Source organism: Mustela nigripes, chromosome 2 (genome assembly GCF_022355385.1).
Source record: "Mustela nigripes isolate SB6536 chromosome 2, MUSNIG.SB6536, whole genome shotgun sequence".
Lineage (NCBI taxonomy): Eukaryota > Metazoa > Chordata > Mammalia > Carnivora > Mustelidae > Mustela > Mustela nigripes.
Genome location: NC_081558.1, coordinates 177,011,422 through 177,029,754, shown reverse-complemented (window position 1 = coordinate 177,029,754; position 18,333 = coordinate 177,011,422). Strand labels below are relative to the sequence as shown.

General features: G+C 34.8%; 2 protein-coding genes across 3 annotated transcripts in view; one reads left to right on the top strand and one right to left on the bottom strand.

Moving 5' to 3' along the window:
* ARL13B (ADP ribosylation factor like GTPase 13B) overlaps nt 1-18,333 on the top strand; it is a 70,394-nt gene that overhangs the window by 22,559 nt on the left and 29,502 nt on the right. The gene's annotated exons all lie outside the window — the stretch shown is intronic.
* STX19 (syntaxin 19) lies at nt 6,530-17,967 on the bottom strand. Its single transcript, XM_059388169.1, has 2 exons — nt 17,730-17,967; nt 6,530-7,558 (listed from the first exon to the last, which is right to left on the bottom strand). The coding sequence occupies exon 2, from the start codon at nt 7,438-7,440 to the stop codon at nt 6,556-6,558; it is 885 nt and encodes a 294-aa protein (XP_059244152.1). The 5' UTR covers nt 7,441-7,558; nt 17,730-17,967; the 3' UTR covers nt 6,530-6,555.

The window sequence follows — 18,333 nt, the reverse complement described above, 5'->3', positions numbered from 1 at the left end:
AAATGTAATAAATAAGATATATCATACATTAGGTGATAACAATATTGAAAAATGCAGGTAAAATATCTGGGATCCTATCGTGGTGGTATGGCAGTGGTATGTTACTCTTATAATTAGGATAATCACAGTAGGGTGTTTTGTTTTGTTTTTTTAAGATTTTTATTTATGAGAGAGAGAGCATGAGCGGAGGAAGGGTCAGAGGGAGAAGCAGACTTCCCGCTGAGCAGGGAGACGGATGCAGGACTCTATCCAGGGACTCCAGGATCATGACCTGAGCCAAAGGCAGTCGCCCAACCAGCTGAGCCACCCAGGCGCCCATCAGAGTTGATTTTGAGGAGATGACACCTGAGACAAGAGAGGCAATCATCTAGATGTATGTGGAAAAGCCGCAAGGCAGGAGTGTGCAGTTCCTAAGTGACTACAGTTAGCACTGACTAATCAAATAACGGTCAACAAGAGACCTGCTGTCTGTTCTCTCACTTCTCTCACCGAATAGATTTTCAGAATAGAGGGTGAAAAACTCTGGAAGATCACTGACTGGGGGTTCCCTCACCATTACAATTTTGTAATCAGGGCAATCTCACAAAGACATGAGAATTAATAATGGATACTATAATTTGCTTCTGAAGTATGGTATGGTTCCCCATTTGACCAGTTTTTTTTCCCGGGGTATTTTACAACTAAAGATTTTTTGTTAATAAAGATAAACTGCTTTTTGAAATGAGTATGCTTCAGAAATATACAAAATATACAAGAAATACACATTCTTAATAAATAAACATGTAGGTAAGAGTGAGTTAAAAAATGTTGGATCAACCACGTGAGCCAATCACTACTAACATTTTGATGCATTTCCTTTACACATTTTTGCAAAATCTGTAATGTACACAGTTGTGTATAATATATAAAATTTTGTATTCCATCTTTTCTTACTTTAAAAAACATGTATGTATATTTTAATTTATTTGTTTGTTTTTAAGTAAATTGTCATGACCCTGAGAACAGAAGTCACATGCTCTTCTAACTGAGCCAGCCAGGGGTCCCTGTACCCCCACTTTTTTTTTAAAATAAGTTTCTAAATTCCTTTTTTTTTTTTTTTTTTAAGATTTTATTTATTTATTTGACAGAGAGAGAGAAATCACAAGTAGGCAGAGAGGCAGGCAGAGAGAGAGAGGAGGAAGCAGGCTCCCTGCTGAGCAGAGAGCCCGATGCGGGGCTTGATCCCAGGACCCTGAGATCATGACCTGAGCCGAAGGCAGCGGCTTAATCCACTGAGCCACCCAGGTGCCCCCTAAATTCCTCTTAAATACCTATACAAAACCTATATTTGGGAATTCTCCTGTTTACCTTTTTCTCTCTGACCGACAAGTAGTTTCTCTTATTGATGTTACTGTCTTAATATCCTTTGAGTCTCTACTTCTCTGTAATCCTCTCTGTAATCCATCTGCACTTTTCCCCTGTGTTTCTGAGAGCAACAGTCTCCTAAGCAGTCTCCCTGCATTCTTGCCCATCTAAATTGCTAGCAGGAGACTTTTTCTTTATTTGATGTTTTTTAAATTTATAGAATTTGATATTTTACAAGAAAATTTGATGTTTTACAAAACCAGTACATGCTTTAACAAGTGAAACAATGTGGAATATATAAAGGCGATGAGAGCTCTTTAAAATACACTCTTGGATAATAAGTGGGAATGACCTCTGACAGAACCCTGCTTAGTGCTAGGACCTGGTGGGTTGTGGAGACAGAGGGGGAGGGTACCTGAATCAGGAGGCAGGCTACAGTGTCCCTTCTTGCACTTAGCTGCTTCTTTCCAGCCCACAAATATCAAGACCTATCATGGGCAAAATTCAGTGACAACATCTAATTTCTTCTCTTCATCCCTGTCTGAGCCTAAACTAGCTGATTTAGGACCAACAGGGCCTCTCAGAACTCACTTCAGTACTTAGGTAACTTTCCCTTTCCACCCTATAATGATGAACAAACAGCAAACAGTATAACACCTCTGAGAAGATTCAGCCATTCAACAGAAATAAATTTGAAAAATTAGAATATTATTTATAATCACAAAACTACAAATTGAGGGAGCCAGGATTCATTCATGCTATGGGAAGCAAAGTTAGATGATCACAGTAGCTGGTGCTGGGCAGTCTCTGTCCTGGCCTGACTTGCCTTTGCACACCAGCCTGACAGCAGGTGTCATTGAAAATGAAGCCTCAGCCAAATTTCACTTCATGTCAGACTTGAGGGCTCTCTTGAAAGGTCAGAATCATAGAACATCACCAGTCTTCTGTGTTTTATTAGCTCAGAAATTCTATTTTACTGTTCCATAGCATTTACTACTTAATGAGTATAATATTTTGATTAAAATCTCTGAAATAGTGGTGAAAAGTTGAAAAACCATGGATTTAGAGAGAAGATGGAGAGTCTGGAACCTGGATTCTAAGAGCTGTGTGAATTTGTTTATGACCCTGGCAAATCACTCTACTTCTTTGCACTTAGTGGCTAAATGCCTCTTCTATATTAAAAGTATCTGTAAAATATTGTAATTCTGCTTTTGTATTCAGCTGCTATAATCATGTGAACCATACTGTAGGGTATTGTAAGAATCCATTTCAGTAAAACAGTAAAAGTGATTAAAGAGAGTCAAAATAGATGCTATTCAAATGTTCTGCTCTGTAATCATGTTAACCTGTTTATTTACCTAGAGTTTTCCTTTTACTCTTTTAGCTATAATAGAGATTTACCTTATACTCTGATAAGGTATGAATTATATTATCTGCCTCTGTGTACTTCCTCCATACTCTTCCTTTAACAATTTATAACTTAATTTAAAAAAAAAAACTAAGATTAGATACTCTGGACAGATAAAGACCTCTCCAATAGAAAAAATAAATAACTTTTGGAGTTCTATCAATAGCACTAGAATCAACATAATTCCTAATTTCTTTTTTAGTTGAAATATAGTTGATATATAATATTAGTTTCAGGTGTACAATGCAGTAATTTAACAATTATATATACATTACAAAATGCTCACCATGGTAAGTGTATTTACCACCAGTCACCATACAGTTATTACAATATTATTGACTCTATTCCTATGTTGTACTTTTCCTTCCCGTGACTTATTTTATAGCTGGAAGTTTTACCTATTTCACAACCTCCCAACCCTCTTCCAGCAGTTAGCCCAAATTTCAAGCTCAACACCTACCAAGAAATTCTTCATAAATAATATAAGGCCCTATTTATTGATTACTTCTGGAAGGAACTGAGCTGAAGCTTTCCTTTTTTATGGCTGAATCTCCTAATACTTAAAACTGGGATAACTCTGGAGATCCAAGGCTAAAATTTCCTCCCAGGATAATTGCTAGCACATTTGAACTCTTGGAATGATGCCACTTTCTCATTACATACTGTTTTTCTGTGGAATTATATGACCTAACTTTGAGCCAAACATTGCAAATTGGATGCTTTGCAACAAAAGTAATATAGAGGAGTTTCACTCAGGGATGAAAATATAGTATCTCTGATATGAACTACTAGGTGTTATGATTTTGGATAAAAAAACATTTTTTGACCCAGAGGTCTTTGCACCTATGATGGCCTCCCAGAACCCTCTGAAATCACATACATGATCCTGAGTGCATGTGCATTTTTCCTTGGGAGCAGATCCTAGCTCTCATCAAATTCCTAAAGGATTTCATTACCCAAAAGGTTAAAAACTATGGCAGTGAGTTTCCATATTAGGAAAAGCAATAACCAGGGTTTTATTATTACTTTTCCAATAGAAGAGTTTTTATCTCTAATTTTATATGCCTCCTTGAGTCACCTTTTTTCTAGACAGTATTATAGGAGAACATTTGCAAATTTCTTTGAGTCCTATTTATTGTAAGTGCTGAGAAGTTAACTAGAGTTACATATTATCCTGTCATTAGATTTTGAGGAAAATGCACTTTTACCAAGTTAGACCTTTAAATAATAAATAGGAGAACCTGGGCCCTTTTGAGATTGCTAGAAACTCTCTAAGTATGCAAATATGGACTGCCTGTCATTTAATCCTGTTGTCCTTAGATGTAGTGCTGAGTCCTTTAACTTACTATTTTTACCATCTGAAAACCCTACTCACCCTACTCACTGGCTTAAGATTTCTCTTCTTGTAGTGAAACCTTACCAGGCTGTTATCTTCATCAACCTTATTTAGTTATATCATTGATTCATCTCCAAACTTCCTTCCTAAAGTCTTCCTTTTGTCTCTACTGGCATCAACTTCACTCTTTGCAGCTGTAGTTCATAGTGAAGCTTCTCAGCGGGTTAACTTCCTAGATAATTTATGCATAAGAAACCTTCAGAGGTTGCCATCCTTCCCTTCCCCACCTGAATGCACTTTATATAAAAACAATATAACAAAGAAAAACCTGTTGGTAGTGTTATTAGCAAGGTGTTTTTGGGGACCATCTGCATCAGCATCGGCCCAGACCTTTTAAATTTTTGAGGGTGTGGCCAGGGGAATGCTTCTGGTTTTTTTTCACAGGTTCTCCAGATCATTCTGATGCACAGGAAAAGTTGAGGGCTACTGGTGTAGGAGAAAGTGGGTTTTGGAGTCAGGCCTTGGGCAGCTCACTTGTTCTTTCTGAGCATCCATGTCTACACTTGTAAATAAGAATTTTAGTATCTGTGTTGTCATATGAGTTTCAAATGATGCGTTTAAAGCAGCTAATGCAGTCCTTTATTAATGTTCTGTAAATGTGATGATGGATATGAATAGTTATTGTTGATGATACGCTGTGCCTGGATGGAGATGGTTTAGGAGAGCAAGTTTTAAAGTGTCTCATCATATGAATTCAGGCAACGTGAAACTTTTGATTACAGAAAATGATATAATTTAGTAGGTGAGAATATGAGCCCAAGTGCTCATAGTAATTTTACCAGTAGGTTTCCTAATATTGTACCTCTAACACTTAGTAGTTTTTTCTCTTTAAGTAGTAATTTAAATGAAAAAAAAATTACTTTTAGTGCCTACTGAGTGTGTGAATAAAATATATATGAAATGTTCAACTAATTAAATATCCTGTTGTTTTGTTGCTTAGGCTAGTGTTTTTCTTTCCTTTTTTTTTTTTTTTTTTAAGATTTTATTTACTTGAGGGTGCCTGGGTGGCTCAGTGGGTTAAGCTACTGCTTTCAGCTCAGGTCAGGATCTCAGGGTCCTGGGATTGAGGCCCACATTGGGCTTCTCTGCTCATCAGGGAGCCTGCTTCCCCCTGCCTCTCTGCCTGTTTCCCTGCCTACTTGTGACCTCTCTTTTTGTCAAATAAATAAACAAAATCTTAAAAAAAAAAGATTTTTTTATTTATTTGAGATAGGGAAAGAGAGCATGAGCAGGGGGTAGTGGCAGAGGGAGAGGGAGAAACAGAATCACTGTTGACCAGAGAACCCATATGCGGCTCCATCCCAGGACCCTGAGATCATGCCCTGAGCTCAAGACAGACACTTTGACTGAGCCACTCAGGGGTCCGTCTTTCTTCCTTCCTTCCTTTTCCTCCCTTCCTTTCTTTCTGTCCGATTTTTAAGTACTCTCTACGCCCAACATAGGGCTTGAATTCACAACCCCAAGATCAGGAGTCACATGCTCTGTCGACTGAGCCAGCCAACCAGGTGCCCTAGAGTGATTCTGATTAGTTTTAAAATATAACAATGAAAATTATATGTGATACATGTGATGTGTTGCTTTGCTATGAATCTTTCTGTGCTTAAGTCTTGCTTTAAAAGCACTATGTGCAGATATAAATACTAATAGAAAATTACTATTTTACAAATCATCTGGACATAATTATGCCAGTGAGTAGTAAATAATACTTAATATTCTCAATTTCTGTGATAAACAGTTTAGGAACAATTAAAAACAAGTGTCAGTAAGGTACTAAATAAAAGATTATAGTGCAAGTTTAGAAGGGACAGAAGAAATTTATTGTTTAAGCAGTTGTCACTTACTGACCCTCATTTTGTTAAGGCATTGAAAGTTAACAAAAATATATACTAGAACTTGATGCCTGAACAAAAATGTTGAGATCACTGATCTCATTTTCAATAGTTAACCTGTGATTTTTAAGTTAACTAACTATACTATTTTTAGTTTAATGAGTGAAGGCTTGCTTTGTCACTGACTTTAGAAGTTTCTGATGTGGAGGCACCTGGGTGACTCAGTGGGTTAAGCCTCTGCCTTCGGCTCTGGTCATGATCTCAGGGTTCTGGGATGGAGCCCTGCATCAGGCTCTCTGCTCAGCAGGGAGCCTGCTTCCTGCAGGCTTTTTCTTCCTGCACCCTCTTTCTCTGCCTGCCTTTCTGCCTATTTGTGATCTCTATCTGTCAAATAAATAAATAAATAATCTTAAAAAAAACATTATTAGAAGTTTCTGATGTTATAGCAGGTAAGGGCTATAGAGGAAAATTATGACTCAGTAGTGATGAAAAGTATGTGAAGATCTATAAAATGAAAAGAGACACTGAAACATGGGACATCTTCATTCAAACTGGAAAAAATGTCTAAAATAGCTTCTTTATTTTGAGCCACAGCATGGACAACACCAACAACACAATACCTTACAAGGATTTCTTTTTTTGTATTTTATAGCTAGTCCAAATTTCTCCTTAGTAGTGTTAACATATTCTTTTGTACCGTTCACTATCATTTCAATATTGTTGATGCTTTCTCCTTGTTCCTCTACTAAAAGAGATATCTGAATGAAAAGGTCCCTTACATCCTTTATTTGGTTCTCCAAATTAACAAGTTCCTTGTGTCTCTGTTCTATCTCCGAGAGTTGTGCTTTAGTGATAGTGATTTCTGTAAGTAAGCTTTCATTAAAAACTTCCCATTTTCCTTGATAAAGCATATCATTTACTTCTTCTTCAGGCATTTCTTTTCCAGCAACTTCAAGCTGACGGAGAATAAATGTCTTGCACTTCTCTTGCTTTGCTGCTATTGTGTCATTGTATGTAAACATAGTTCGCTGAAATTGGCGGAACATCGAAGCATGCTGAGATTTAAGTATCCTTGTCACCACTGACGATGGACCACTTTCAGCCTCTGACTTTTTAACTTCTTTTGTTAAATCATCCAGACCTCTGTTAATGTTTTCTGCTTGTATTTTTATCCCGTTTGTAATGCTAGACTCTCTCTTAAGTAGACTAAACCTTCTCATTGAAGCCACCAGACTTCTCTGTTGTTGCCCAAATTTTTGAACATCATCTGTCAAATTGTTAATACTCTCCTGTAGTTTTTGAATCTCATGTAGGTGTCTCTCAGCTACAGGCTCTCTTTCATAAATAACCGCTTGCTGCAAAAACACCCCTTGTTCTGCTTCTGTAGTCGACACATGCCTCTCTCTAGAGAGTTCGATTTCCTTTGTTCGTTGCTTTAGTTCTTGAAGTCGGTCTTTCATCATACCTTTCCTCTTAAGAAGCAAAAATAAATGTGTCAAACAAATAAGTTTGGCATTTTCTTTCAATAGCAATTGACTTCACATAGCTATGTGTGTCTTCCCGAAAAATCCTCTTAGTTTTCTGAAAAGAGGTTGAAAAATTAGAGAAATCACTAAGAATTTCCTCATAAAGATAACTGAATAGGAAAAGTAATGTAAAATAATTTATAAGTTACTGTGCATCTCGTGAGCCTATTGTGAGTCCTGTTTGATTGACGTAGCTAAGAAAGCAATGATAAAGATACAGTAGCCCCCCAAATAAGTACTTCAGTGTCATGATACTGTCACATAATAGATTTTTGTACATACAGAGGATATATCTTAGAATAGAAGATTTGGCCATATCTTCAAGTTTTAGAAGTAAAAGGACACTCCGAAAATGCCCTTATTAGTAAAGATACTGTTCCCAGTTTATTTGGCCTATGTAATGTTAAACTCCTTTTGCTAAATATGCATAATTTAGTTAAAATCAGTATAGTGACAGGGCAGATTCCATTTGAGGGCTTGAAATAATATAGATAATGTTGAATTTATTTTAAAATATCTGAGGCTTCTAGATGGATTAACATTTAACATAGCTTTGTTTTTTTAATCCATTGCATACATATGAAAACATATTCTTGGTTTGATTATGCTGGTTTCTCATTCTTAGCATTCCTTTCAAACATATCCAGACTTAGAACAAAATTTATATCCATTCATATTAAGTGCTATTTTTTCCAAACAGGAAGATACATAAAGTCTTGTTTTGGGTGCTGATAATATTGACATCATATCCTATGTTGTTAGTTATCCACAGGATTAAATTTGGTGTACATAATTTATAAATAGTGATTTATATACATATGTTTTTTGTATATATATATCAAGTGAAATGAGTAAGTGGGAAAGCAAACTGGTGCAGCCACTGTGGAAAATAGTATGGAGGTTCCTCAAAAAATTAAAAATAGAGCTACCCTATGACCCAGCAATTGCACTACTAGGTATTTACCCAAATAATACAGGTGTACTAATTCAAAGGTATACATGCACCCTAGTATTTATAGCAGCAATATCTACTTCCAAATTATGTAAACAGCCCAAGTGTCCATGGGCTGATGAATGGATAAGGAAGAAGTGTTGTATATGTATATGTATGTGAATATATGTGTGTGTGTGTGCGCACACACACACAATCGAAAGTTACTCAGCCATGAAAAAGAGAAATCCTGGCGGCGCCTGGGTGGCTCAGTGGGTTAAAGCCTCTACCTTCTGCTCAAGTCATGATCTTAGGGTCCTGGGATTGAGCCCCGCATCAGGCTGTCTGTTCAGCAGGGAGCCTGCTTCCCTCCCCCTCTCTCTGCCTGCCTCTCTGCCTACTTGTGATCCCTGTCAAATAAATAAATAAAATCTTAAAAAAAAAAAAAATCCTGCCATTTGCATGGACATGGATGGAGCTAGAGTATATTATACTAAGCAAAATAAGTCAGAGAAAGACAAGTACCATATGATTTCACTCATATGTGGAATTTTTAAAAAATTAACATATTTAAAACAAATGAGTAAAGGGGGGGAAAGGGAGAGAGAGAGAGAGAGAGAGAGAGAGGCAAACCAAGCAACAAACAGTCTTAACTATATAGAGAAGAAACTGATGGTAACCAGAGGGAAGGTGGGTAAGGCAATGGATTAAATAGGTAATGGGGAGAAGGAGTGCACTTGCTGTGATGAGCACTGGGTGTTGTATGGAAATGTTGAATCACTGTATTGTACACATGAAGCTAACATTGCACTGTATGTTAACTAACTGGAATTTAAATAAAAACTTAAAAAATATATTGACAAAGGCAATCTATGTTAATAAAATATTTTCACAGTACATCTTGATTTTAGAAATGCACTTAATAATACCTTTCATGATATTTTTGCAGATAAGAAGCTTTAGGAAATTACAAATAGTGCATTGAAACACGCATAATATCAGTATAAACCAGAGAAAAATCAACCAGTATTACTAACGTTATGTTGTTATGCTATCGGGCTTAGTGTTTAATATGCTTAAGTAAATATTTTTGTCGGTAATTTGGATATTGTCACAGATGGCATACTTATCAAATATGTTGATGGCAAAGAATTTGGAGTGATTTTCAGAATGTTGAAGTACAGAATTGGGATTCAAAAATTAAAATAGCACAGAACACTATACTAAAAGTAACAAAATTATGTTTAACCAGGGAAGATGTAAAATATTGCAACTAGTTGTTTAGAAAACATCTATAAAATGGAAGATACTGTGTTCATAGCGGTGCTTAGGAAACTTACTGGAGATTTCTATCAGAATAATCATGCTTTCATGAATAACAGTATCATGTCTAGACTGACTAAGAAAGATGACTCTAGGCCAGATGACTCTAGGCTATTCAAAGCAAGTGGAAGAAGGACTGTGTTAAGTTCTGATGTTTTGAGATGAAAATTCATAAATTGGAAATTTCCAAATGGTCAGGGAAGGATGAGATTGGAAGACCATAGTACAGAGAATCGTTGAGAGGAATGGAAATACTTGTCCTGCAAAAGAGATCTAGGGAATATTTACAGCTATTTTCTGAAATGTGTAGGTCTGTATATATAAGAGGGATTAGACTTATTTGGCATTATTCCAAAAGACAATGGATGGAAATTACATGAAGAGAGGTTTGATTTAGTATAAAAAAGAGTTTTTGAATGGGTAGAGTTGTCCCAAGATGGAATAAACTGCTTCATGAGTTAATAAGCTTGTCATGGCTGGAGGTGTTCAAGATTCTTGAATGATGACCCAGTTGAGAATGTAGAAATGAGGCCTGCATTGCACAAAAAGTTAAACCAGTGTCCTAATAATTATTCCTTTCGCTTTAAAGGGCTAATATTTTGTCAAAGAATTATTGAGTCCTACTATATGCAAAATTTTAAATGCTGTAGTATTTATTCAGTAGTACCTGTACTTGAATAATTTATTCTCTGAGGGGAATTGGACAGTATATAATTAAATAGGTAAACGAGACAATTTTAGATCTTGGTAGATAATTAAGCAAGTCTTCTCTAAGGGGGTATTTGCTGTGAGACCTAAAGTTGAGAAGACGAAGAGCCAACGAACACTGTCTGGGGTATAGGAGATGGGGTGCCAAGTCAATGAATGGGATTCCAGAAAGAATCCTAATAAGTTAACTAATCAATTTATGCATTTTTCTTATGGGGAAATTGAGAATCAGAAAAGTTAAATGTCTTACCCAGAGCTTGTTAGTAGTAGTACTGGTTAAATAATGTCAGATTTCCTGGCTGTTAGACCAGTGCTTTTCCTGTATAAGATATATAACAAATTTCCCAGAATATATATATTACATAAAGCTTGGATCATGTACATGCTCTTTTGTGTTGAGTATTTTATTAAATATCTTATGACTGTGTTGGTATTGATATTTAAAAACACTCAAAAACATTGGGAAGTGATTATAGAAACTTTTTTTTAGGTGGCAACTTTCTGAAAGCAGAATTAGCAACCATAATTTACTATATACCTCTGATAAAGACTGATTGTCTTTCCAGTGTAGAGGGAGGTTGATACTAATTTCAGTTAGCTTAATGATTTATCTTGAATAGTTCCCTACTCTTTGTTTGATTTAGTGTTATTTATTACTTCCTTATCTGTATGCTCTCTCTGGCATTACTTTATTGATTCTGAAAATAATTTCCTCCCCAAAGTCTTTAAGATGTCATGCTACTTTTGTTATAGCTGTAAACTTTTTCTTTTTTAAATTGGCTTTTAAATATGATTTTTAGGGGCACCTGGGTGGCTCAGTGGGCTAAAGCCTCTGCCTTCAGCTCAGGTCATGATCCCAGGGTCCTGGGATCGAGCCCCACATCGGGCTCTCTGCTCAGCAGGGAGCCTGCTCCCCTTCCTCTCTCTGCTGCCTCTCTGCTTACTGTGGTCTCTGTCAAATAAATAAATAAAATCTTAAAAAAATATATTTTTATTTTCCTCAAATTAACACATACAGGCAGTTTAAGAAGTCAAATCACTGCACAGGTTGTCAAGATAAACTGCTGATATCTGCCTGCCCCACCATATCTCATTTCCAGTTCCCCATTCCCCAAGGCAGTAATTTTCAACTCCTTAGCTCTATGTTGCTTTTAAACTCTCTGTTTCTAAGTAATTTGTCTATGTAGGTGTTTCTGCTTTTTCGGTTCTAAATATTATATTGAATCTCTGCTGTGAAAGATATGGATTTAACTTTCTTTTAAACACCAAGCCTTCCCTCAGTTTTTCCTTTCAAAATAGTTATATCATAATTTTTGGTTAGTCAGTATTCTGTGTTTACATTATCATAATTACACATTTTCCTAGTTCATATATTACGTACGCCAGAGTCACATAAGGTACTATGGTCATGTTTCCTTTCTCAAATAATTTTTTTTCATTGTTTCTTGGCCTTTTCAGTGGATAGAGTTAGGAAATGTGTACTTTAAGAAAGCTTTTCATTGAAATGTTTGCATGTAATGAGAAAATGCCCTAAATTCAAATGTATAGTTTGATGATTTTTCACACGTACATGTAACCACCACACAGATCAAGAACGATGTAACTTTTAAAATTTCTCTTGAAGATGCTAATTACCTAAGTTTTTCAATTGCCTCATTTTGTGTGTATGTATTACTAATTCATTCTAAAACTCTTCAGCTGAACTGAAAGTATCCTCTCAATATTTAAATATAGTAGGTATTCTTTTTATAGTAGGTATTCTTTTTCTTTTATTTCCTTTATATTACTATATCTTTTGAGACTTCTTTTCCTGGAACCATCTAGTATGACCTGATTTACCCCATAGCTCTTGCGTTTAGATATTTTTCTCTTTTGTGTATTATCTCCCAATTCCCACTTCCTCATCTCTTTTCTTGGTTTATTCTCTTGATTTTGAGGCATACCCATAGTTTTGTTTCAAAACAAAAATGTAGTGAAAACTTGTATTTCTGAAAGTGTTTTTTTATTCTACCCTTAACACCTGAATAATATATTTTCTGCAGATATAATTCTTACTTGGAGATTATATTCCCATAGAATTTTGAAAACGTTTTTGCATTTTTATATAACATCCTTTGTTGCCCTTAAGAAATTTACTATCAGATTCCTGGTATTTTATACAGGATCTTTTATTTTCTTCCTTTCATGAAAGTCTTGGCCTTTTCTTTTTATTCTTGGTGTTCTGAAATTTCACAATAGCATGACCTGGGGTACATCTTTTTGCATTAAAATTGCTGGAAATGTAGTTTTTTTTTTCAAGTTGGAAATTTCATGTGTTAAGGATTGGGGGGGTCCTAATTAAAAAAAAAAAAAATCTCTCTTCCATTTTCTTTGTATTCTTTTCTTTGAAATTCCCCTTATTTGGATGTTGACTTTCATAGCTATTCCTCTTTCTTAGTGACTTGCCAGAGGCAACACAACTAAAAAATGGCAGAGCCGTACATTCAGATATAAGCTTACCTGGTTGCAAATCTGTTCTTTTTTTTCCCCATTCTATAGTGAATAGAGATAGATTATTCTAGTGAAATATACAACAATAAAGCTGATCTGTATCAAATATTGTATTAGTGTATAAATACTATAATCAATTAGTATAAATTACTGTAATACTAAAATAAAAATGTTCTTGCAGGAGGTAGTATATCAGAGCTAAAATAATTATCCTGTTTGCAGCTTTATTATGACCATTAATGTAATTAGACCAAATTAAGCACTTTACAGTTGAGAAGAGGAAGAAGATTTGGTTCTGTTCGCATAGACCTGTGTTACAGAAAGTCTTTAAGAAATTTTAAATCCTATCCTTGGTACCATGTAGAGATGAGGATTTTTATATTTTGTTTTGGCTTGTAGTAATAAGCTGAGATAAGAGAGATAAGAAGTGAACTATACTTCATTTCTGTATACATACACAGATTTCTGTTTTCTACTAACTTGTTAGTATGAATTCTTATAGCTACAATGTATATACTATGTGAGACATAGCTATGTTGTTTTTTGTACTTAAAAAATAATGACTTGTGTTCTTGATATGTGGGGAAAAAAAGGAGTTAAAGTATTAGGGGATCAAATGAGAAATATAAGAAGGTACCAAAACAAAACGAATTCTGATTTTTTTTTTATTCATGATAATTAAGTCCTGTTTAATGTTTCTATAGGGCTAAGTAGCTTTTGGTACTGTCTAAATTTAACGGTTCTCAAGAACTACAATGTCCCCAGCTTTGTTCTTGGTTGCATGGTTTAGAAGAAATCCTGAAACAAGCCCCTCTAGCATTTTTATGCCTTGGATAGATCTTTTCTCTTTTTTTAAGTTAGAAACAAATTATCAATGCCATCAAAAGCCTTTTTCCCAAGCATCATAGTTTGAAAAAATTTTTAAGGAACAGAATATTTCAAATTGTTATTGTAACACTGTGTTCCCTTACAAAGTGCTTTTGGAAAGGTAAATTTTACTGTCACTGATTTTGGAGATCAATGTATTTGACTCTCAGCCTTGTAAAAGTTGTCTTTTCCTGGGTTTCTATTCTTGAAAGAATTGTTTCCCAGAGTACCACACTTTCATATTTGAATAAAAGGTACTTTAAGGAATGCTTTAAAAATATATTGATAGTATTTTTTATTCATTAATGTTGATAATTTTACCAGAAAAAAAAAAAAAGTAAAACTTCCAAATCTGTTTCCCTGTAGATCTCAATGTGTTACTAATATTAAAGGAAGAAGTCAGATTTTTCAGTGCTATGTATCACAGCACGCATATTATAATAATGTTTATATGTAATTAGCCATACAGTTTATACTGTGCTCATCTTGGTTTAGGGATCCAGTGTCTTTGTTTACTTCTTTTGAACGTTTAAAGTGTATTTATGTTAAAGATACTTTACATTATTAGATTATTTCTCATTTCTTGGGAACAAATTCCTTTGTTTGTTGTGGCCACCAACTGTTTCTTTGGGTGGTGGACAAGTGTATTTTGTGAACTTTGTCAGTAGTTTGTCTTCAGTGGGTGATTACATTATACAAGGTTGCCCTGAGTGCTCTGCATTATAGATACATTCTTAACCTATTTTTTGTGTTTGGCACTACTAGGCCCCTTTGGAGCTTGCCCAGGTTAGGCCAGGTAGAATAAATATGGGCTTGATTTTTCTTTAGTGATTTCTATAGCTCAGATAATGTATATACGGGTCTGTTCTCCCCTGCCCCCGGCCCCCCAGTGATTTTTGGAGCTCCAGTGAATACCACCTTCTCCTAGAATCTTGGACAAACCAATGGCTTTTTAACTGTATATGGACTATATTCTATTTTTTCTAGTTTGCTACTTCATCTGGGAAGCCCAGTTTTAGTCCCCTCTTATGCACAAACACTAAACCCTGGCCCCTAAGGGAAAGTATTTGCATGGAGTTTGCTTTAATTCCTACTTTTCATTTTGACTATGAACATGTTCCTTTTTCAGTTCTGGTATCTGGAAGTTTAATTTCCTTACTTCAGATATAATGATGGAGTTTTAAATTTTATCTTTTTTTCCCCTTAATATTAAATACTTTTATATGTTTGTATAAGAGGAAGGTATATCTGGGGGCACCTGGGTGGCTCAGTGGGTTAAAGCCTCTGTCTTCTGCTCAGGTCATGATCTCAGGGTGCTGGGATCGAGCCCTGCATCAGGTTCTCTGCTCGGCAGAGAGCCTGCTTCCTCCTCTCTCTCTCTGCCTGCCTCTCTGCCTACTTGTGATCTCTGCCTGCCAAATAAATAAATAAATCTTTAAAAAAAAAAAAAAGAGGGAAGTATATCTGTGTATCTTGACTGAAAGTCATAGGTGATTATAGAGATAACTAATTCAGAATGTTCCTTAAATCCTTGTTAGTCTGTTCAAAAATGGACTTAATGTAGGTACTCATGTACACTTACATGTTATATATAAATTGTATTTTCTAGTAGGTGCATGCTCATAACTACATGCATGACTATTTCCATCTTTTTTTTTTTTAAAGGTTTTATTTATTTATTTGACAGACAGAGATTACAAGTAGGCAGAGAGGCAGGCAGGAAGAGAGAGGAGGAAGCAGGCTCTCCACGGAGCAGAGAGCCCGATGTGGGGCTTGATCCCAGGACTCTGGGATCATGACCTGAGCCGAAAGCAGAGGCTTTAGCCCGCTGAGCCACCCAGGCACCCCAACTATTTCCATCTTAATTGCTTAATCTTATAGCTTCATAAAATAGAATATTAGGCAAGGTGAGATATCAAAGCATGTTAGAATTTGAAAGTTGGATGGAGTTCATGAAGCCGTAAAGTATAATAGCTTAGGCTGCATAAAATTGATGAGACCACCATTGTAAGTAATCTTTTCTGTACCTTAAATTTATTTTCTTAGTGTTGGAAGACTTCTGTCCAAATATGAATCTTTCAGCCTTTTTAACTTACTCTATTGCTATACAGTTTTGAATTGTACTATTAGTAACTGACTTATCTTTGAGCTTAAACACAGTATTTGCAAAAAGAAAGAAGACTAATTTATAAATATGGTAATCAACTTTGGAAATTTGTTCTAGGAAACAGAAAAGTAAACCCTGTATGACTCAAAAGTTTCTCCACCCTATTACAAACAGGGGACATTCCCAGAAACAGACATATGAATAAAAATTACCTAATGCTTTAAGAAATATGCCTTGGGATAGATATGACAGATTTATGGATTTTTTTTCAGTAAGACATTTCTTTCTATAGTTAACTATTAAATACAATATTTTAATAAATGTAACAGTTTTTTACGACATAAAATGGAGTATTCTTTTGCTTTTATGAATGGAGACAACTTGTAGTATTTTCCTAATTCAAGGTAAAAGCAGCTGTTACTGGAAAAATCACCTCTTTTGCTACTTAAATATTGAAACTAAAAAACAGAATTTGGCAAATTGCGTATATTCTCTCAAAGCTTAAATTATCTGATATTTTTTGTAATGCAGTCTTTTTTTTTTTAAAGATTTTATTTATTTATTTGACATACAGAGATCACAAGTAGGCAGAGAGGCAGGCAGAGAGAGAGAGAGAGAAGAGGAAGCAGGCCCCCTGCGGAGCAGAGATCCCGATGCGGGGCTCCATCCCAGGACCCTGGGATCACAACCTGAGCCGAAGGCAGAGACTTTAACCCACTAAGCCACCCAGGTGCCCCTATAATGTAGTCTTTTAGTGCTTTTTTTATTCTACTTATTTGTTGTAAATAAGTTGTTAAATTAACTTCCTTAATGCAACAAGACCATTTTTGTTTAAATACTTAAGAATTCTATAATTTTGAACTTTCATTTATCTGATTAAGTTGTGTGTACATGAAATGATTCTTATATTAAATTTTAAAACTACATAGCCATGAAGATAATATGTTATTGGTGTATCACAGCCAACTTTCAAGTACACCCTTAAAATATTATTTTGAGTGACAAGGAGTTATTAAGTTCTAACATTGTAGGAATTAAAAAGTAACTTTAAAGAAATATCAAAAAATAAAATAAATTTTGGTTAAGCTTCTATATATTGCATAAGTTTGAAAGTATCAGACCTACCTATATATATGTTGCATTTAAATAATGCGTACTTAAATTTTTTAAAGTGTCAAATCAAATATATTTACATAGAATTTTATAATTTAAGTACTTTTAATATACTAAACCATTAAAAATATGAGCATTTTGATATTTTTACTGTAGTCCTTTTACAACAAAATTATTTTCTACTTTCTTCCAGTTTAAAAGATTTTTGGAAACAGCAATGAAGAAATTAAGACCTTATAGAAAATTACCTTAACTTTAAAAAAAAAAAGTGCATGTGTGTCAAATTCAGGCATAAGCTTCTTTTCACAGTTAAATGTAAAAGTGTTCTCTAAAACAAGCACAGTATGACTAATTTATAATCTGTCTACAAAAGAAAGAATTTTAAGTTTGTTTTTAGCAGGTCTGACTTTCTCATGTTTCCAAAACGAGAAGTTATTCTTTTAAAGGAATTAAAAAAAAACGTTGATTTTTATTACAGTGGTTTATTTATAAGAGCTCTACTTAAATATGGAAACTTATTCAGTATATTAGCAGTATAAATTAACAGTTCAGCTACCTGCTGCCTGGTCCAACTCTGAACAAACCAGTAACTTTAATTATCTATTGAGTTATTTTAAAATGTGACACATTTCAGTCTATGGATGTTTTGCATTGAAAAGTAGGAAAAAAAAAGAGTAGTTTATTTACCTTTGTCTTGTTCTTTTTGTTGCTTTCCACTTGGGGTGTTGGAGTCCTGCCCTTAAGAGAAAAACTGAGTATCATCTATAATGTTTCAATCAATTATTTAAGCCTGTGTCTTATGATTCACAGGCCAATTTCTGTATGGTTTTCATATCGTTAATGTAATTGAAAGCCGAATAATGAAGTCAAGTAAGTTAGACATAAAGTTGTCCTTTTGCTGTTGGTATCAAATGAGAAGAACAAATTGCTTACTTCACACCTGGAGAATCCGGTTTTGCCAGTTAGCCGCCCATTCTTGAGATTAAAGGAAGATCATTTTCATTGGAGCTAGCTGGTAACAGGAAGTCCTTGTTAAACTGCCTACATAGAATATTTGGCACAGTCTCTGTAATTGCAATTCTGTATTATATATAAAATACATTACTCACAAAAAAAGGTGATTTGTATTTAAACAGAGGTTACTTTGTTTTCTTTAGGTATCAAAACTTGCTAAAATATACAGAATTTAGAATAAATAAGAATGGAAACAAGCCTGGTATAAAGGCTTTTTGTTCCGTTTACTTTAAAATGATTGAATTCTGTTTTATTTTAGGAAATCCCAAAGGCTTAC